This window comes from Salvia hispanica, chromosome 6 (genome assembly GCF_029641045.1).
Source record: "Salvia hispanica isolate PSC_SH4W2 chromosome 6, Shi_PSC_v1, whole genome shotgun sequence".
Taxonomy (NCBI): domain Eukaryota; kingdom Viridiplantae; phylum Streptophyta; class Magnoliopsida; order Lamiales; family Lamiaceae; genus Salvia; species Salvia hispanica.
In genome coordinates this window covers 17878794-17900643 of record NC_142697.1, presented here as the reverse complement: position 1 = coordinate 17900643, position 21850 = coordinate 17878794, and the positions used below count along the sequence as shown (strand labels likewise).

Below are 21850 nucleotides of genomic sequence, written 5' to 3'. Positions count from 1 at the left end.
CAAAATCGGCCTATATTTCTTGATTTAAAGGCATTTTTGTTTTGATCATTTCCATATATATATATATATATATGGAACACAACATAGATAAATGAATGAGGGGTGTTACAATTCCGTCCCATAAAAATATGGGCAATTAGTACGACAAGAGAATTAAGACATACTGTACTTGGTAAAATAAAAGAGAGGTGAGGAGAAGGGTAGTTATAGTAGAGTTAGTGGATAATTGGACTCACATTATTAGTAGTGTTTAATGATGGTATAAGTTGTAAATAAGTTGATGTATAAGGGTAATAAACTGGGATAATTTTCCGAATATGGAATGCACATATTTTTTGTGGAATGGACGAAAATGAAAAGTGCACATATTTTTATGGAATATATGGATTAATATATAATTAAATATACATAAGGATTTATACTTTTTGATATATTATTAATTATACAGTAGCTTATTAGTTGTATTTTCTAAAATATAATATTTTGTGATATATTCTTAATTATATATTATACTAACACATTTAATATAGTACTCTTCGTCCCAATAATAGTTCTATTTTGTCATTTTTGTCCGTTCCACAATATGAATTTTATTACACTTTTTAAAGTAGGCCCGACATTCCATCAGCTTGTTACACCCACATTTTATTAGACTATCTTCATTCGTAACCCTCATATAACCCAATCCAAATCAACATTTTAATAAAATATTTATTTCTCATTCATCCATATATATAACCCCATCTTAATATAATTCTCACTTCTACCAGTGACTCTAACCCCACTTTCTTTTCACATACTTATAAATATTTTTAATAAATACATAAAAAGATATAAATTTTTATATTTAAATGTATAATAAATAGTAATTACTAATTATTCATATAATTGCAGTAAATATAATATTACATGAAAATAAATAAATAAATATAAAATTATATGGTGATATGAAAATAAAAATCGACTAAGCTATAGATTAAAAGTTAAAATAAAAAGGAAACTAATTCAATGCAAACACAACATAATAAATATTTAAAATGCCAACCAGTAATATGGCGCCACATGTCTGACCCCCACATTTTTCTTGGGGGCGACATAAGCTCTATCCATAGAGGGTCACAAACAAAATGTTAATTTTGATTTATTTTTAAATAAAATGTTACTCCCTCAGTCCCAGAGAAGTTGGCACACTTTCCTTTTTAGTTTGTCCCACAAAAGATGTCACATTTCCCTTTTTGGAAAAAAGTTCTCTCTCACATGAATATAAGAATTATATTTTCTCGCTCCATTTAACACACAAAACAAAACCTCCTAAAATCCCGTGCCATTTTCAAAGTATGCCAACTTCTCTGGGACAGAGGGAGTATTTTTCTTACGTGTGACCCTGCATTGAGGGTTACTGTCGTTGATAGTCTTATAAATGAATAAGACTCACGTTGCACTAACTTATTCAACTCAATTTTCTTTATATTTCTTAAAATTCGTACCCAAATCAACTATGACTTCTATTATGGGTGGAGGGAGTATATACTCACAACATTATAAATTTATAACTGTTCGACCGATGGTTTAACTAGTCTTGTCGGTTGAACCATGAATCAATAGTTTCACTGGTTCGTTCACTAATCCAATTTTAAAACATTGTGATTAATATTGATTTAGAACACACAGTTTCATTTTATTCATAAGATAAAACCACTTTTGTTCATAATATTAATCACTTTATTACTATTACTTTTAATGATAAGAATGATCACTTTGAACAAAGTCAGTTTGTAAAAGAGAATATTACTCCCCCCGTCTCATAATAAGAGTCATATTTTGTCATTTTGGTCCGTCTTATAATAAGAGTCACATTTTATCATTTTGGTCCGTCTTATAATAAGAGTCACATTTCATTTTTCCCATAAAGGATATGTAGGTCTCATATTATACTAACTCACTCCATTCACATTTTATTATAAAACCAATATAAAAAAATGGGTCATTTATTCTATTAACTTTTTCAACACACTATTATTTAAATTTCTTAAAACTCATACCGGTATGAGTGACTCCTACTGTGGGACGGAGGTAGCACTTAATATTGATTTTATATACTCTTATTATATATAGGTGATAAATTTAGAAATAAAATTATAAAAATGAGATTCAGTAGGAAAAGTCTAGATTCTCTTATATCTTTTCCGTTTATATGTAAAAAAAATAACTAAATCACCTTTTCTTATTTTACATTTTCATTCCAAGACAATATTTTCATATCATTGCTCGTGACAATCTATACGCAATATGAGTGAATGAGAAATAATTTTTTTGCAAAAATCTGAAAAAAATAGAGATTTATAATTAAATGATTTTCCTATCTCTGGCCATGAAATTACAACATTAGATCACAGTATTTATACTTTTCCATCGATGAAAAGTTGAAAACGACTTGTTTCAATCTCTATCGAAATCTTTAGCGGCAAAAATAAATTAATAAAATAAATGTTGACTGTGAGATATGACAAGTTGCAGTTTGAGCTCAATTTCCAAGGAGAGCAATGGAATTGCAGAACAATGACAGCAATATTTCCTTTTCAGTTCACGTTTCCACTTCAATTCTACACTTTATAAAGCTCAAAATTCTCTTTTTTCCTTCACTGTGAAAATGGCCATCACCATTTCTTGGTTCCAGTAAAAAGTAAAAGGGATGCAACATTTATGAACTAAGCTACAAAAAATTCTGGCATTTACGCAGACTTCTCAATCATATGTACTGATTCGCTCCATCCTGCAAAATAATCCAAATTTGACAAATAATCTTAATTTCAACATAGAAACACTTGATTGCTCAAATGAATGATGTGTGCATATATTTCTATATTTACCTCATTATTGGTTGTGAATTTTAGAACTTTTGGCCTCTTTTAATTTTTTTCATACTTTGAGCCTGCAAATATATAATTGAAAATATGCATATTAGAAGTAACAAGACTAATGCATTGTTGCAAACAATAAACATTAAGTAAAGCAACAGAATGCTGATTACCATAAACCCCAAATATGTTGAAGAATGATCTCTATCCATGTTTTATAGGGTTCATCTGCAAGAATACGAGTAACTTCTGAGTTATAGAATAAATATTGTTATGTAAGAGGATGAGTTCTAGGATGATGAACGAACCTTTATGGTTTGCTGCTCTTTTATGCAGCTAAAGGTGAGGATTTCTTGCAGGAACTTGGATTTGATATGGTTTTCAGAATGACTTTAGTTGATCGTATCCACGTGAGTAAGGGAGGAGCTCCTCTATCTCAACTCGAGCGCTAGAATAGCTCGTGCTTTTCTTGAAACGGCCACAATTGGTGGACTCGACTTCTGCCAAAAACATACTGCAGACTGGTCTGTGATCTGAAAACCTCGACTCCCCACGAACATATGAGAGTTGTCTGAGACCATGGCCGTGCCATAATATACGATCACACCTTCATTCACACACAAAGAATAAGAATCGTGTAAGCATGGTTTGTTAACATGTATTTCGATAAGATAGTCACCATGCAGGTGTTCTTCGTTTCTTCTTTTGACGCATATTTTCTCCTGCGTATCTGTCTGAATTATTTGAATACTTGTACGTAGGAGGGAAGTAGATCTTCCCCTCGTTCCATCCTGCAAAAACACGCCCATATCTCTGTTCTATCCGAAGCTGTTCAAGAGAAGAAAAGAGATCAGCATAGATAAAGCAAATCAGTGAAATGGTGTTAAATTGCTATAAATTAGAAATTATTGCCTGATCGTTTTCTAATAACGCTCTCCAATTGCGCATCTCTACAAGAGCCTTCGCGTATCGGTACGAAAGTGCAATTCTGTAGTTCAAGTCCCCAAGCCATATCACTCGACTGGAAGAAAACATGAGCAATATTTTAAATGAGAACTTAGCATATGAAACAAATTCATTTCTTTTCTGTTTTAGGATTTTGCTGAAAGGAACATTGCTAGAGTATTTTGCGTTAATTATTCAAGTAGTAAATGTAGCACAATATAAACAAAGCCAAATGCTCAAAAAGAGTAGATGGCTATGAATGAGAAACATACTCATGATCAAGGATTGTTTGAGGGGAGTTGCTCTCTTCTGCCGTGGCATGGACTTCTGGGAATCTTGTTTTCCTCAATATTTCCATGACATCAGAGTTCCTTCGTAGCTCGTCTCCATCCTTCTCCCCAGAGGTCAAGTGACTACAGATGAAGCAGAAGCTTGTCTGGTGCAAAGACATGCTTATTGAAATCGAGCCCTGCAAAACAAAACAATGTAAGATTGTGCCATTGTTGGTCATTCGAAGAACAACAACCAAGATCAGAAAAGGCGTACCTTGTTACCAAGATAACCCATCAGCCCTCTCCCAACACAAGACACCTTCAGATTGCGCACAGCGTCTCTCAGTTCTGTCTTTATCCATACCGTGACAAGTATCCCAACCATCTGTTTGCTAGCCACAAGACAGTATCTTGACTGGCCCGGATTCTTGTCTTTGTCCTCAATGGAGACAGAGGCATTGTAGTACTGTGCACAAAACGAATCACTTGGCCCGTCTTCATCATCAGAGGAAGCATCCCACCTTGCATTTTGATCATAATAATCGCTTGGCCTATGACCATACATAACCCGATCGCACATGCTGAATCTAGGATCAAGTTTAGGTTGTGCCACTGAAATCCCACTTCCCATTCTCATGCTTTGGCTCACAGACTGCACAGAGTGACGGGGAAAGAAAGAAGGATCTTGTTCTCTGTTTGGCCCTTTAAGGTCATCATATAGTTCATAAGGACTCGTGGATCGTGTATTAAAAACAACACCACCACCTCCACCATCTCCACCACCACCAGAGGCAGGAAGGCTGTTGAGAGTTTTCCTTATAAGGGCTTGCCATTTCCTAGCAGGGCCATTATCCTCCGTGCCCAACACATTTCCAGCATTCAACGGAACAATCTCTTGAAAACTAAAAATGACAATACAGAATCCATCCATTAATAATTTGCTAGCCTAGAATCAACAAAAGCCACAGACTAGTGAACTGACCCAAGAACATAAATATCAGCAGGAGGCGACGTGTGCAGCCAGTCTTCAAGATTCAAGTAACTCGGGGGTGACTTTCCACCCACATTCCATGTTGCCACAAAGATCCTGTTCCATTACAACATAGTGGAATACACAAAAAGTAAAGACTTGCTTTTTCCCTTGGTGGCTTTGCTAAAGTGATAAACTGAGTGTATGGATTAAAGGAAGCACAAACCTATAATCTTGAACATCTGTAATTTGAGTGGAATCAAACTCAAACTTGTTTCTTCTCATACACTCTGGATTTCGAGTAGCCAATTTTTCTGTGAATCCAATTAGTCAAATTAAGCTATACAGAGTACTGCAAATAATTGCTCACTATAACAAGAGAAATTAATATTAGAACTGGCAGTATAATTGGGATTGAAAAGAATAATCCAGAAGAAGTGAACCTGTGTTGCTTTTCTTGACTGTGTATGGCTGCTCCCTCTCAGGTAAATTGTTCCTCCATTCTTCATCAACGCCTGGAAAAGTAGAGTTACAACTATTTAATAAAGCTGCTTCACTACGGCAGTAACTCCCACACTCTCACATCAAAACAGCTCTAAATTAATTTGTCATAATGATGCATACAGAAATTCATCAAACCCCTTTCAAATGACATAAATGCAAGAAATCCCAGAAAATTCGGAACAAAAATTAATCTTTCATGAAATGGAGGTGATCCGATTTAATCATCAAAGAAATTCAAACAATCTTTTACAGAGACAAAACTACCTCCATAAATGATTTCATCAGCATGAAAATCCCCATCTTTGCTCTGGAGGTTGAACCATTTCTTGACTAACGTCTTAGGCCATGAAAGCTTCATTAACAAAATCACGACAAACAAATCAGAAATACTCCATTCAACAAAATCACAACAAACAAATGCTCATCCATGCCTTCCTTTTTTCCAGAAAACAAATTCTTCAACACAGAGAGAATCAAATTCAAACCTTGCTCTTCTTTGAGCTCCCATCTTCTCTCATCGTCTCACCACTTCATACAATCAAACAGCAACCCTTCGAAAGTAAGCCAAGATCAAAACTTTTTCTCCCTCCCAAAAAAAAGGAGTTCGAGAATGGAGGACACGAGAAAACGATGCAACTCAAATGGGATGAAAGCCAGCTACGCTCTTTTCTTTAATTAAAGTAAATCAAAGAGAGAGAAAGAAAACGAAATCCCATATTCTAGTAATGTCAACAAATTCTATGAACCAAATATCATTACTTGAGAAATTCAGTAGTCTATAAAAAGAAGAAGAAAAAAATCAAGATTCAGTTATAGTAGTAGTAGTAAATTAATAGGATCCTGCATTACGGAAAAAGGGCGAGGAAGAATAGAAAGATGAATGAGATACATTGTAGAAACATGGGGGCTTGTTTTGTGGGTCGGGATGGATAGGCTATACTAAATCTTAAACAACAGCCAGTTCAGAGCAGAGACTGAAAAAGATGGGATTTTGGAGCGGAGGGCGAGAAAAGAAAAGAGAAAGGAAAAAAAATATACACAATCACAGAGAGAGAGTGTGTGAGTTTCGAGGTGTGGTTTGGCTCAAAACGAGGGTGGGGGGCCGACCCAAATAAATGGGTGGCATTGCTCTGTAAATTTGCTCACTATTGGAACAGGACACCCCAATCCTCACCTGCCCCACCCCCTCTCCCTTTCTCTTCCTGCCCGCGGTCATATTTCGGCCTTTTTCTTTAATAATCAACTCTCTTTGACTCCAATTAATTTGGTGGAATAATAATTAGCCAAATCTAATTTTCAAGTATCTTGTTCTATTTGTATCTAATAGAAATGAATTGTACACTTCAATCTACATGTGTTCGAGAGGGCGGTATTCATTTGTTCTACTAATTTGCTATTGGAATCATGAGCAATTATTATACAAACAGCATATATCTGTATGTTGGTATATCATTATTATCGACATTCTCCAAATTTAACTATATTCATAGTGAATGTTTCGTGTCCTAATTTGCTCAAACATAGCGCAGTCAAGTAGAGAAACACATGATATAGCACTATCAAATAAAACCAAAACTTGGGTGAGCGCACTTATTAATTATGTTACTCCTTATGACTGTAATTGAGATATTAAGTATGTGGAAAATATTAAATTTGTTTGAACTTTGTGATTTTATGGACCAAATAGTCGATTATCTTTGTTAAAGTAATAATATAGTAGATCATTATATTTTATTATTTTTATTTGTGTGCATCTTATAAAATTATTTTAAATAATATTACTCCATATAAATACAAAGAATTTATATTATTTTCATTATATTCACATGTCTAACTAATCTTACTAGAATTGTTAGAAGACTCATATCCATGTTATGACAAGCTTTGGTCATGAAAATGGATAGAATTATTTGGTAAAGTTGATGTTATTTTCCTATTGCAAATTAATGTTACTAGTTTCCTATTTGAAATATATTTGATAGACTCACTGAATATTACTTATATGAAAATACTAGATTATTTGGATTTGAAATCTCATATTAAAAAGCATAAAAAGTTTTATTATAGTACACACTTGACTTGATATAAGAATAATATTAAATGAATGTCGTTTAAAACAGAAAACTTGGTGTGGGAATAACAAAATTATGAATTTGAAATAAGACTATTGGTTCATAAAACCATAAACTTTGACCGAATTTGTTACGTTCCACAAATTTAAAATTTGACTCCAAAAATCATGAACAAATTAGGTCTGTAGTGAATATCCCATGAATTTGAGAAATGGAGTATGAATTAGTGGAAAATTCACTATAAAACCTAAGTTCATGAATTTTGTGATCAAATTTTAAGTTTGTGGGACCAAATTTCTTCCAAAGTTCATGATTTTAGGAATCTAATACATGCACACATAAGGTATCTATGTATCTTGATATGTTTAATTAATGGAGCATCGTTTTGTTAAGTTGTTAGAAACGAATTGTTGAGATTTTTGGAAAATAAAGACACTGTTCTTACAAAATCACGAAAGAAATAGTAGGAATATATTTTTTTGCGGTAATTAAACAAAGGAATAAATAGTGATACTTTTTTTTTCTCAAAAGAGAAGGGAATTCTGGTAAGAATATTGGGATTGAGAAAGCTAGATTCAATGGCTTTTTTTATTTTTAAATTGGTTATGTGAAAGTTAGTATGGACATTCTTTTATTTTCTAAATAATACTAGAGTATTTATTTGAAGTAAAAGCAAATGTAACTGTGTAGGGCCCTATTGCAATAGTCCTGATTTAAGGAGATGTGTTTGAAATGATTCCATTTGCAACATTGACTTGAATTATGAATTTGTGCCTCCTTTTAAGCTTTGGGAACACTTCATTCAAGAAAAAGTAAAACAAAGTAGGATTAAGGGTCTTGTTTGCTAAGAATGACTGCCCTAGGTCATGCGTAGACCAATAGGATTGTTGCAAATAAATTACTCCTACTTGAATCAACATCTTTATATGAAGATGCTTCGATTTCAATGTCATATTTATTGTATGGAATACAATTTGCTATTTGAGCATATAAATTGTGATGTGGTCACACATGCATGATGTCTAGGTGCCGACTATAAGTGACCACTATTTAATTGGTCCTTGATCGACATTTTGGACCATTGGTCTTTCTCTTTCAATTAAAATTACGGATCATTGATAATTTCAAATAATGATCTTGCATATTGTGAACCAAGAACATAGTCAGATATATATTTGAATATCAGTCCATATTTAGCTATCATCTATGTGTAATAATATATATTATGCATTCGAAAGAGTAGATTGTGTAGGTGACCACTTTCAATAAATATATAATAATGAACTATCCTTTTAAACGATGTAGTTGATGAAGTAAGTTATACTCCTAATATGATATGACCACTAAAAAATTAAATGTATACAAAATTAAAGCTTTGAATGTCTCTAGATTCTACATTTTTCGCTGTATATATGTTTCAGTCTATTAGTGGTGGTTAGGTAGGTAATAAATTGATTATAGTATAAAAACAGAATTGTTCTACTAACTATAGTATTATAGTACTGTGTATGTTATGTAAGCACTTTCCCGATTTAGTACATTTTTCATGTTCTTTATTTTATTTAGTATATTTTAATTTGACTCTAATACCTTAAAAAGTGTTATCGATATTATTAACTTTATAAATTACAATAATAAAATTAAACTCAGACTTATTATTATGTTTATTTAAGTAATATCAAAAATACATAAACTAAGCTATCAATTTTTATGTAATTTGTAGAATAAATTCATGAGGCAATAGAACCAAATTAAATGCATAAAACAAAATAATAATATTAGTATTATATACGGACTAAAGGAGAAAGATCCTCACGAACGATGAGGACATAAGATATGTAAGAATAACATTTCTCAAAATGTTTGGATGAGCAAACACAATGTTAAATTGGTTAGACCCTCTCAATTCCATGAATTCCTAATTCTGACCCTTTTCATACTTTATCCTTCGATCATGTACAATAATTATAATTAGAAGTAAATTCCTCATAAATTTAAAAAGTTTTGATATTGCAATACAATTTGGAAAAATACCAAGGTAGACGAAGAACTATTATATTTTATTATTTTTTTCTTTTTTAAATCGGACCGGCGGATGCCATGCTCGTTTGGTAGGTCTAGTTACAACCAATTAATAGACCAGAAATTAAGTATGCCTTCAAATTTCTTCTTGTCACTAAAATTAAAACAAAATAGAACTACTAATGGTGTGCTGAGATCTCAAAACTTTTCACTTTATGTTCCAATGCAATTAGTGATTTATATAATTAATATAATCACGTACTGAGCTAAACTGCAGGTTGACAACTGTGACTACTAAAGTTTAGGGGAAAATGATTAAATTATACTCCCTCCGTCCTACATTTGAAGTCACTTATTGTTATAGCTCGGGTTTTAAGAAAGGGATGAAGTGTGTAATAAATGAAGTGAGATGGTGGAGTGTGTAATAAATGAAGTGAGATGATAGAGTGTGTAATAAATGAAGTGAGATGGTAGAGTTCGTTGAAGGTGAGTCCCTTTTGACTTTTCATTTTTGTTTTGGTTTATTTTAATGTAGTAATGACATTTTGATGTAATTTTAATGAAGAATAGAGTAAAATTGTAGGACCAAATATGAAAAATTCTAAAAGTGACTCTTAAAATGGGACGGACTTTTATGACAAAAAGTTATTCTTAATCTGGGACGGAGAGAGCAGTTCTCTGACCCTCTAAACGAATCAGTAATTATACTACTCGGTTTTGGTCTCAATTATGGGATGCCAGTACTTGTCTAATCTGTTTGCTGCCATTCTAAAAGTTCTTAATTGTAAATATTATAATTTAAGACAAGAAATAATAAAGACCCCACTTTGTGGCCTCCCATACACTTCGTACATGCCACCCAGTTAAGCCATTAATTAATTATCAATAAATAAGCTGGATTGTTTGGTAGAAAACGTGCCTTCTTTTAGGAAAATATACTGTAAAAAGAATGTTGCTTTTCTATGACGGCCATGTTGTGCTGGACTACAACCCATATTAAATTGATGAGAACATCAAATATTCATTAATGCACGTTAGTAAACATATATTTATGTGATATGGTATGATTATTATATGGGAAATGAATATTGAAACCAATAGTATTAAATTAAGTCAATGAGTGTTTTCGAAGACTTACCTGGTTCATTATGATTTAATTTTAAAAGTCACAGTGGTCGGTTCTAACGTCTCTTGATCAGAAAATATATTCAATTATTTAATACTACTAACTAATTACTGATTCAATATTATTTGTAAAGAAATTTGTTTCATTTTTGAGGTATATATTTTAAATGGAAAATTTGATACACCAAAATACTTATTTATTTCAAGGTCTTTAGTTTGAGATTTTTATTAATTAGTTAATTGTTATAATCATTAAATTGTGGATAGTATTTTCTTTTACATTTTTAGAGGAAAATAGATCTGAATTTTCAAACAAAAATACAACAATAATTTCTATCTCATTTTCAAACATTTTTACAGCATTGTCTCAGTCTCTCTATTCTTTTTCAAACCCTAGCCACCACCCTTTTTTCATCTCTTCCAGTGGCAACTGCCTATCTACAGCGACGCCTCCACCGCTTGGTCCACAAAATTGTTTAGATCTTTCAACACTGGAAAATTTTCATTATCTTTTTTTTTTGGGGTTTTGGTTTTTTAAACTAAAACCTTTCCCCGAATTCCGGTTTTTCACATAAACTATGAGATTTGTTTTTAAAACCACGAACTTTCATTTCGTTAGGATTTTCCCAACCCGACCCAAATAGCACATTTCCGACCCGAATAGCATAATTCAAAATGTTAAAGTTGTGTTTTGTTTATTTAGAAGTTGTCATTTGTTATGTAATAATTGTGACTGTATGTATTATTGTGCCAAATAGGATCCATGCAATCAATTTAGTGACAAATAGGATTAAAATTGATACGTAGACAACCCGGGTTTCGTCGTTGACCCGCCGGGAGAAAATCCTAATGAAATGAAAGTTCGTGGTTTTAAAAAATCTCATAGTTTATGGGAAAAACCAGAATTCGGGGAAAGGTTTTGGTTTAAAAAGCCAAAAATCCTTTTTTCTTAGGTTTGAACTTTGTGCATCTTCGAAAAATCCATAAAGGCAAAATACTAATGCCTTCATCCACCATTTATGCAGCCGTTTTATCGTTTTGAGTTGTCTACAATTTAAAGAATCATTTATTTATTTCCATTTTTGGTATGCAGACTCATATTCCACTAACTTTTTACAATCACAATCCATTAGAAACCAAGAGTTCTACTATCCACTCACTTTCTCCATTTATTTTTTTTTTATAAAGTTTAATTTCTTAAAATCCATGTTGAGTCAAAATAATTCTTTAAAATGATGGACGGAGAGAGTATATATACATATATTTATATATACTGTTTGTTTTTATTTTGAATACTATGCAATTGATTTTATATTTTTTTTCCTATTTATTTGTCGCCAACCAGTTTGCACAAGGGAACAAGGGAAAACTAAAAGCGAAGACGAAATTAAATTAGCGAGTTTTTTTTATTAGATTTGTTTTTTCTCTATACCTAAAAGGTTTTTCTTCTTTAATTTATGTGATCGTTAGGTAGCAAAGTCTGGTTCCAAGAAAACGAAATCGGATGGTGAAGCATAACATGTGAATTCATGTATGGTAATAAAAGTTATTTCTCCTAAAAAAAATGGAGTATTTTTTTCTCACCTTTTATTTGGTAAGTGTGATTGGCCTAATTCATACCAAGTTTATTTAACTTGCGCACATCAAGTCTCAGGACTGCAAGCACATGTATGGTATGACTTGGCCGAATTCATACCAGACTCGTGTGCAGTTAACATTGCGCACAATAGTTTGAGAACATATTATGAAATGATTGAATTCACATCAAATTTGTGATACCTTCAGGTATTTCCATCCACCAGAAATATTTCCATCCACCAGAAATACAGGCGTGGCGATCAGTTGGACCTTTGATTAATTCAAATTTGATTGGCCTCCTCCTTTCTTTAATCCACAGGAGGTCCAATTTGAATTATTGTGCAAACGACTGAATTCATTTCATTTTAATTGGATCCATGAAGAAAAGATCACGCTTTGTAGGATTTGAACCCACGACATCGGGTTTTGGAGACCCACGTTCTACCGAACTGAACTAAGAGCGCTTTCTTATCAGAATAGAAAAGAATGTAAAGAAAAGATTCTTTTTTTTTTTAAGATTCCATTTTTATTTTATATGCATATATGCTATAGTTTCATAAAAATGAACGATTCCGCGCAACGCAATTTGAACCGATCTTGGTTGATTCCTCGTTACTACTCAAAGGGTCAGTAATAGGTAGGGATGACAGAATTTGAACCTGTGACATTTTGTACCCAAAACAAACGCGCTACCAAGCTGCGCCACATCCCTTCAATTGTTCTACAGTATAATTGTAGAGAATTCCTGTCTTGTTTTCCACATCCCTATGTACTGCATTGAGAAACAAAGTTTTCTGACCATTTCTTCTTTTTTTGGCCTCATTTAACATTTTTTAACATATAATAATAAGAAAGGGAAATCTTATGGATCGTTGTACATTTCAATTGGAATTAGGGATTTCGTGTACAACTCTGAGTAACCCTTAACTACATATACATCTGATTATATATGCTTTATGTATTAAAATTAAAAAAAAAAGGAGGTTTTTCAATGCGAGATCTAAAAACATATCTCTCCGTGGCCCCAGTACTAAGTACGCTATGGTTCGGGGCTTTAGCAGGTCTATTGATAGAGATTAATCGTTTTTTCCCCGATGAGTTGACATTCCCCTTTTTTTCATTATAGTTATTGACACCAGAAGGAATGAAGAAGATTAGAAATACAATCAAATACCTTTGACTAATCCCCCCTTATTTTCTCTTTTTTCCATTTTTTTCTAATCTAGAATAAGGGATGAAAGAGAAAGAATAAAAGTGGATTCAACCTCTGCGAGACTCAGTCTCAAACTCGAATTAAAAAAATGAAAGGTGGGGGTAGAGTAGGAAAGTCGCGGTCTAGGGCAAAAATACAAGATCTTTAATTGCCCTTCGAATTTAAATAGATTTTTGAACTCATTGTCTTACTTATTATTTATTATGTATGACTTTGGGCTTTGATTTCATTTATTTTTATCTTTTAAAGGTGGATTTCAAGTTAATAACTTCTATTTTTTCCTTCCTTTCTTTTTCTTCATTTCGAATTAAAATAGAAGAGTTGAGTAAATCAAAAATCCAAAGGAGGTTCATGGCCAAGAAGAAAGGTGTGCGGGTAACGGTCATTTTGGAATGTACCAGTTGTATACAAAACGGTGTTAAGAAGGTATCAACGGGTATTTCCAGATATACTCAAAAGAATCGGCACAATACGCCCAATCGATTAGAATTGAGAAAATTCTGTCCCTATTGTTACAAACATACGATTCATGGGGAAATAAAGAAATAGATTGAACCAAGGATGTCTTATCCTTGAAAGGGGAGAAAAATGACATTATATAGAACACATTGAAATTGAAATAGAAGATATTGCATTTAAATAAAAAGAATCCTATTTGTAGTTCAAATGACAATTAAGGAATAGGATTTTCGGGATAAGAAATAAACTAAACAAACAAACCATGGATAAATCCAAGCGACCCTTTCTTAAATCCAAGCGATCTTTTCGTAGGCGTTTGCCCCCGATTCAATTGGGGGATCGAATTGATTATAGAAACATGAGTTTAGAACTGCGTGCATCGTCTCGACTCTCGGCATTGTATGCGCACAAGTTTGGTAAGGCTCATATAACTAGACCAATTACGTGCATGGTGCCAAGGTTGGTCACATAGGGGGCTAGTAAAACTAGTTCAAATTACCGGAATTCATACTAAACTTACTAAACTTGAATGATATAAATTTGGTATGTATATTATAAATTCGCCCAATTCATGTCTTGTATGTGCAAGTTTGATATGCAAGAATATGAATTGGCCATTTTAACTACTATGTATTATGAGTTTAAAGCTTTAGCAATGCGAAGTGGTGGTGGTTAAAAAAAAAAAAAGTGGTGGTGGTAGGGCGAGGAGGCGACAGTGTAAGTAGTACCCCCTCCATTCCATAGTAGTGGAGTTATTTTGTCATTTTTATATGTACCATAGTAGTTGAGTCACTTTTATTTATTTTATTTTTCTGGTAAAGTCAACACATTTCTTCTCACTTACTTTACTCTCTTTAACTTTATTTTCTCTTCACATGTTCATTTTGCATTTCCTACTTTATTCTTCACTTACTTAATTCACTTAACACAATTTTTCTTAAATTGCATGCCGAAAAGAATGTCTCCACTACCACATAACTAGGGGGGCAGGAGATTGTTGAGAGAGAGAAGAAAATTAAAGAAAGAAATAAACCTAAGAAAGAGGCAAGATAAATACAGAGATAAACAAATGGACATTTTTGACCAAAAACTCTCAAAGTATAGTTTTCTTCAAATTCGTGGCTAATTAATTATTTTTAACTCAATGTGTCTGTTCAGAAATTGCCTCATAAAATATAGTACTATAAAATTAGTTTCACTTATTAATTGCCGTTTTAGAGCTCGTTTGGTTTGATTGTTTGTTGTTAACATAGAGTTAGTATATATTAGCGTGCTTTCCATGCATATATGGTAAGTTTTGTTTCCTATTGATGTTTATTTATTAACCTTTATTCAATAATTTTTTAGAGTCTCAAATAAAGCTAATTTAATAATAATAAATTTCTAATTTATAATTAAAATATATTATGAAAATATTTCTGACAAATTTCAAAACTTTTGAGGTACATATGGATCAAAGGTTCCATTGTGGCTAGCTGGGCAAATGATTAATAAACAAAAGTACTAAAAAAAAATAGTGTAAAGATATTTCAAAATTTTAATAGTGGACAGTGCTAATAGTAATTAATAAGTACTCCTAATTTAGTAAAGTATAAAAGAGATTAAAAAATAAAATTTGTTGAAATATTATTGATTAAAAATGAGACACAACACATTAAAGGGAGAAACTTACGAAAAGACTATTTTTAATTGACGATCCAAAATTACTCCCTCCGTCTCCGATTAAGAGTTACACTTTTCCATTTCGGTCCGTCCCCAATTAAAAGTCACACTTCATTTTTACCATAAATAGTAAGTAGGTCTCACGTTCCACTAACTCAATTCACTCACATTTTATTATAAAATCAATATAAAAAAATGAATCTCACATTTCACTAACTTTTTCAACCAACTTTTTTTTACATTTCTTAAAACCTGTGCCCGGTCAAAGATTGACTCCTAACAGGGGACGGAGGAAGTAAAAGAATACACTATTTTTTTTGACCTGAAATAGACTGCTAGCTGTAGTAATTAATGTTTTATTCCTAATTCTACTTTATTAGCAGAAAACTATACTCCACATTATAAACAGAAATTAAGGGGTGTCAGATTGTACTTTTCTAGTCAAATTCTGTAAGAATGCCCTTCAATGATTTAAATTATAAACTTATCTTGTCTATCCAGTTGTAATTTATCCACGTTGGATTCAACTACTTCATTTAATTTTGATGGCACCGATATTCTGAAGTATCCAACTATTTTGCTCTTAATGAGAGATTATTATTAGAATGGGCTACTTATCTCTTGAAAGTTCTTTTGAGGAAGATGATTATCCTACTATTTTGCTTTCAATGAGAGATTATTATTAGAAATTAGCCACTTATTCTTAAAAGGCGGAGATGGTTATTTATTCTTATATAGATAAGCTAGAATCATCGTTAAGTTGATGTGAAACAAAATATAAGAGTTTTAATACGCCCCTTTATGTGTGGGCCGAAATAACATATCAAACTTCAATCATGTGGGTAGGCTAGAGAAGAGATAAAGAGATAAAATTCATCATTAATTTGGGCCGTCCAAGATTTAAGATTTTTGACAATTATTGCAACTGTTTGATCTTAAAATACTCCTGTTACTTTATTCTGTATGAAGTTCACCTAGATAAAGAATAAATGCATCGGCATTTTAATTATTTCTACAATTCCTCTCGTTTTTACATTTCAATGGAATATAAATAAAGCTAAATTAGTGAAAATGATAGGAGTTGTCGTATTTAGAGATATTTCAAAACTCTAATCCATCTAAGTAAACCATCAATAAAAATACTCGAAGCTATATTGGGTCCTGGATAAAAACATACTACTCCTTCTGTCTCACTCTAAGTAATATATTTTCTTTTTTTTTGGAGATGTCCAATTTTAAATGACATATTTTTAAATATGAAAACATCACTCTCTTTACTTTTTCCCTCTCTTATCACTTTACTCACAAAACTAGTAAGTATTACATAAAATCTTGTGGCGAATTAGAAATTCTCCACTTAGAGTGAGACTAAGAGAGTAATTTCTTTTATTAGTATAAACATAAATTTCAAAACGCCAAAGTGGACTCGAATTCGTGACCCTAGTCTAGGCATCAATCACTCTACCGCTAGGTCAACACATGCATACGTATAAAAACATAATCTCATTGAACTCATGTACTATATGATCCAAATTACACTCCGTCCCAAGTGTCTATTTTTACTATTTTGGTCTATATATCCTCAATTAAGAGTCAATTTTCACTATTTTACTATAGTTATACATAGTAAGGTTAAGTAAACTTCATATTCCACTAATAATTTATTATAAAATTATACTATAAAATTGAGATGTATATTCCGCTAATATTTTTAAACTTATTTTTCTTTATAATTTTTAAATTTAGTGTGAAAAGAAAGTAGACACTTAATGGGTGACTGAGGGACCGGAATAGTAAAATTACTTGATGAGCTTCAGTTAACAAGGGCTTTGATTTAATTGGGGAAAGCCCAATTAAGAAATGAGCAAGAAGAACACAATCTCCCAGTCCCAGACTCGTGCGCGCTATCTCCCTAGGGAGTATTATGCTATGTTCTCTTTACTTCAATTTTTTATTCTCGTAAGGTATTGCCCACTATGTTCTATAATATCTATGGAAATAGGATCGAAGGTTCAAAGTTTATACTGAATAGTTATATGCGTGGAGAAGCGTGAACAGTTGCTGAATTTTTGGAGATTGCTAAAGGCCAATCTTCCATTTTCACTAGTTTTTGATCTCTAGAAATATATGTATATGGTTAATTCTATTCATATTACAAATCTAATATCCACTTTATTGATGATTGACTTCGTAATATTCGTGGGATAATGTTAGAAATTCATGGCTTTTATCATAAAACCAATTAGTGCTAAAGGAAGTGACAAATTAAACTTATATAATGGTTTAAGTTTTCTCGTTATAGTTATTTTTATTTCCTTGTCAACATCCTCTTCCAACTTTTCAAGGTGAACCTTGACCACTCTCCAATTTTAAGTTCAGATATATTACTGGGACACGCAATGTCAAAGTGTTCTCTAGTTTCACGTTTAGGCCGTAAAAATTCATTCACTTTGCTGTATGAAAAGATTGCTATGAATGCGTTCATTTTGGTTTAAGCATAAACGGGAGAGAAGAAAATTCTCATTCGTCTTTATTTTTAAAAAAGAAATTCTGTATATATTTTCTTAGTCCTTATCTTTTGTAAGAGGATAATAATATTATCACGTCCATATTAAATTGTGTAATTATTATCTTTCATGAACAGTATACAATAGAAAAGAAGAAAATGTGAAATTCATTTTTATTGATAACGATGGAAAAGAAAGATGAAATTTAAAAATGAAAGAGTTTCTTATCGCTTGTTTTCTGGCAGTCATCCTGACCGCATCTCGCAAAGTATATTTATTTGGAGTATTATTTAATAAATGACATGTTTTAATATAAAATTAGTAAAATAGAAATAATACTATAAATTAAAAATATGAAGAAGTATTATCAGGATAATATAAATCTCACTTCATTAGATATAAATATTTAGTACTAAACGAAAAGCGATTAATATTTTAGACGGATTAAAATAGGAAAATTAAACATGATTACATTCGGTGAGCCGAGTTTTCTGCGTATTTGGAAAATATAATCTTAATATTTGAAACTTTCTAAATATTATGAACATTTATATGTTTTCACGATAATGTTAGATCGCACATTCTCTGCAAATTATTGCCTTTATCTTTTACTTCTCCAATTTATATTTTTATGCCCCCTCTAAAAGACGACATTGAATTAGTGATGACGATGGTGGATCAATAAATTATAAATTTAAATACAACCATGATGTTTCGAACTTGGATTTTTGAGTTCAACCAAAAGTTAAAACGACATAAACAGGGCGTGGGCATGATAAAATCAAATCAAATCAAGGTTGATTCGTTTAGTAGACGAGCTTGAACGAACTTTTATATATCAAGCTGAAATCATATAGTATAACTTTACTAATCATCGCACGACAAGTACATAAATTTATTTTCTTAAAAAAAGTTTACGACGATTACGGATTTAGACTTTTTGTAAAGTATACGCAAATATCATAGCAATATTTTACCTTTCAAAAACTTTATCTACATGGAGTACACGTGATTTTAACACTGGAGGGTCCAAATTACTACTCCCTCCGTCCCAAGGAAGATGACCCCTTTCTTGGACGGCAGTGGCGGATGCATGATTTTAATACTGGGGGGCCCAAACTAAGGTTGACAATTGTTGTGTATTTTTAGTATTAATAACACCAGAAACAATCACGACTTGAATAGTTCACATAATGTGAGATAAATAATTTAAAATTAGTAACATAAATTAAAATACATATGGTGACATTGCCAACGTCGAAATAATTGAAGAATATATTTTTAAATAAAAAGCATAACATTAAAATTAAATTTACTAATATGATATACTATAGTTACAATGTAACTAAATAATTTTTTTCTTGTAATGTTACAATAACGATATTTACATAAATTAAAAAAAAAAACAAAATTAGTTATATAAAATTACTTGTGTGAAAAAACATAAATGAATTAAGTACTAGACAAATGAATTAATCTATGGGTAAACGATTAATTCTATTTAGCTCTAAGATTTGAGAAAAATCCAAAAAAACCAACACATACATGTTAATTCTATTTAGCTCTCTGCTCTGAGAAAAATCCAAAAACACCAACACACATATATATTAAGCAGCTACTAGGATTCTATACTCTAACCTCATAGATATTAGGCCATCTGCTCCACCAAGTAAGCTATGGAATGCATGTTAACTGTTGAATGAATACATATATTATACGTAAATCTAAAATGGGTGGGGGTTCCAAGGGTTCCCCATCCCCTTTGTAGGTCCGCCTCTGTTGGGCGGTACGAGATTTTATGCAACTTTATTTTGTGTGTTAAATGGAGAGAGTAAAGTAAGAGATAAGGGATAAAGTAGAGATAAAGGGGTTTCCATTTTAAGTAATAAGTCATCTTGATTGGGACAAACCATAAAGGAAAGTGAGTCATCTTTAATGGGACGGAGGGAATACTACTTTTTTCATCTAAAAAAAAAAGTTTTATCCGTCCATTTCTATTTGTTCACCAAGTTTATTCTCATACTAAAAATGGATAGTCACTCTTAATTAACTTTTTATTTTCTCATAAATAAAAATTACACAAAATTATTAGTCTGATAAAAGGTTTAAGATTACGGATTTAGACTTTTTGTGAAAAATACGCGTAAATATCAGAACGATATTTTACCTTTCAAAAACTTTATCTACATGTCATATAAAATCGTAGTTCAACTTCCTAACAACGTTAATGTATAAATAGACTATGAGTCATAATTAAGTTGATAAGACGTTTTCCTTTACTCTATACGTAAAGGTTCAAATTAATCATTAAGAAATCATTGAGAAATTATCATTGGCTCTTTTTAAAAAAAAATAAAAAAGAAAAACGAATTTAAGACATGAATACAGATCGATGAACTAATTCATGTAGTACTATCTATTAATTTATTAACGTGGGGACACACTTAGGATGGATTGTTTCAACTATCTTCGGCAATATTCTATTACGACATATATCTCATTTATGATTAAGCCCATTTGTCGCCTCAATTAACTAATTAAAAATTTCCTGACTTCTATTAGTTTGATTTTTGACAGGTGAACGAGTGCCTATAATATTTCTTATAAATTAAGATGAGGAAGAACACAATGAGAAGAAAATGATGACTTAATTAGTTCCAAATAGTGTATACATAAAAGTACTTGATTATAAAAGAAATCATAAAATTTAATCTGCGACTTATAATCAATTATTAGCTATAGCCTATGGTTAGAATTTATTAATTCTTGATTTCACTATGAATTATAGTAGTAACATTTATTACTTAGAATTAAAATAGAATTAAGAACTATGAATGCATGCTGATCAGTCAATTGGAAAAGTAGAAGAACTAAGAACTAGTATGAAAGTTACTCAAATGCACACAACATGGCCAAAAATGGCCTCGTAAAAATGACGTGAATCTTTCACGGAAATTAAGAATGTTAAAATATGATAGTAATTAATAAATTGTGGAAATGAGTTTGATTGGTTGGCCCATGTTTTTGGATTTTGCCTTTCCTTTTCATGCACTGTATTCATTACTCCCACATCTCCATAATTCCATATATATAGTTAGGCCTATCGAAATTCTCTATCACCCTATCATTTTCATTTATTTTTATGCCTTATTACAACCACCATTGCAGTTGAAAGATATACTTTATTCATTATCATTCTTTCATTCTTTCTTAGGTAAAAATCACACTCTTATTTACAATAATACATTTTCCCATGATTTATTTCTTCCTAACAATTTAAAGTATTTAATACTATATTGAACTGAAAGTCTGAAATTGAGTTCAAATTCTCCTTTGTCTATTCGTTTAAAAGTTAGAACATTCACATCTAGGAAAGCATCTTGAAATCCCAAGTACTTCGCTTTCAACCTTGTCTCATATTATTGTTGTCGTTTTTAGTATTTGGTTAGATGTTTTACTTGGTACTAAGTTGTGTTGAGGGTGCTTCTTAGAGTGTCTCCACTGGCGGACCCAGTAAGGCCCAGGGAGGGGCTTAAGCCCTTCCCCAATTTTTTTTTCCTTTTATCCTATTGCTAAAATCTTTTAAATTTTTAAAAAGATAGTCTTAAGCCCTTCCTAAATTAAGGTTATCGAAGACTAAATCGTGTGAGATTAATGTTGAGT

At 31.8% G+C, this 21850-nt stretch overlaps 1 protein-coding gene and 2 non-coding genes across 3 annotated transcripts; all 3 read right to left on the bottom strand.

The window, feature by feature from the left end:
- Window positions 1-2457: 2457 nt before the first annotated feature.
- LOC125208497 (type I inositol polyphosphate 5-phosphatase 4-like) lies at window positions 2458-6637 on the bottom strand. Its single transcript, XM_048108130.2, has 13 exons — window positions 6035-6637; window positions 5814-5901; window positions 5489-5560; window positions 5272-5359; window positions 5058-5162; window positions 4350-4977; window positions 4076-4272; window positions 3771-3879; window positions 3538-3686; window positions 3167-3465; window positions 3032-3086; window positions 2871-2932; window positions 2458-2773 (listed from the first exon to the last, which is right to left on the bottom strand). Exons 1-10 carry the CDS (start codon window positions 6065-6067, stop codon window positions 3240-3242), a joined length of 1695 nt encoding a protein of 564 aa, XP_047964087.2. The 5' UTR covers window positions 6068-6637; the 3' UTR covers window positions 2458-2773; window positions 2871-2932; window positions 3032-3086; window positions 3167-3239.
- Window positions 6638-12736: 6099 nt separating this feature from the next.
- Window positions 12737-12810, bottom strand: TRNAW-CCA (transfer RNA tryptophan (anticodon CCA)). The gene has a single exon. It is a non-coding gene; the product is annotated as a tRNA-Trp (tRNA).
- Window positions 12811-12984: 174 nt separating this feature from the next.
- On the bottom strand, window positions 12985-13058 carry TRNAP-UGG (transfer RNA proline (anticodon UGG)). Its single transcript has one exon. It is a non-coding gene; the product is annotated as a tRNA-Pro (tRNA).
- Between the last annotated feature and the right edge of the window lie 8792 nt (window positions 13059-21850).

Coding starts and splice junctions, on each gene's coding strand:
- LOC125208497 (XM_048108130.2), bottom strand. CDS start 6,067: ATGAGAGAAGATGGGAGCTCAAAGAAGAGCAAG. Junction 5,902..6,034: donor GGAGCTCAAAGAAGAGCAAG/GTTTGAATTTGA, acceptor TTGTTAATGAAG/CTTTCATGGCCTAAGACGTT. Junction 4,273..4,349: donor TGGGTTATCTTGGTAACAAG/GTACGCCTTTTC, acceptor TTTGTTTTGCAG/GGCTCGATTTCAATAAGCAT.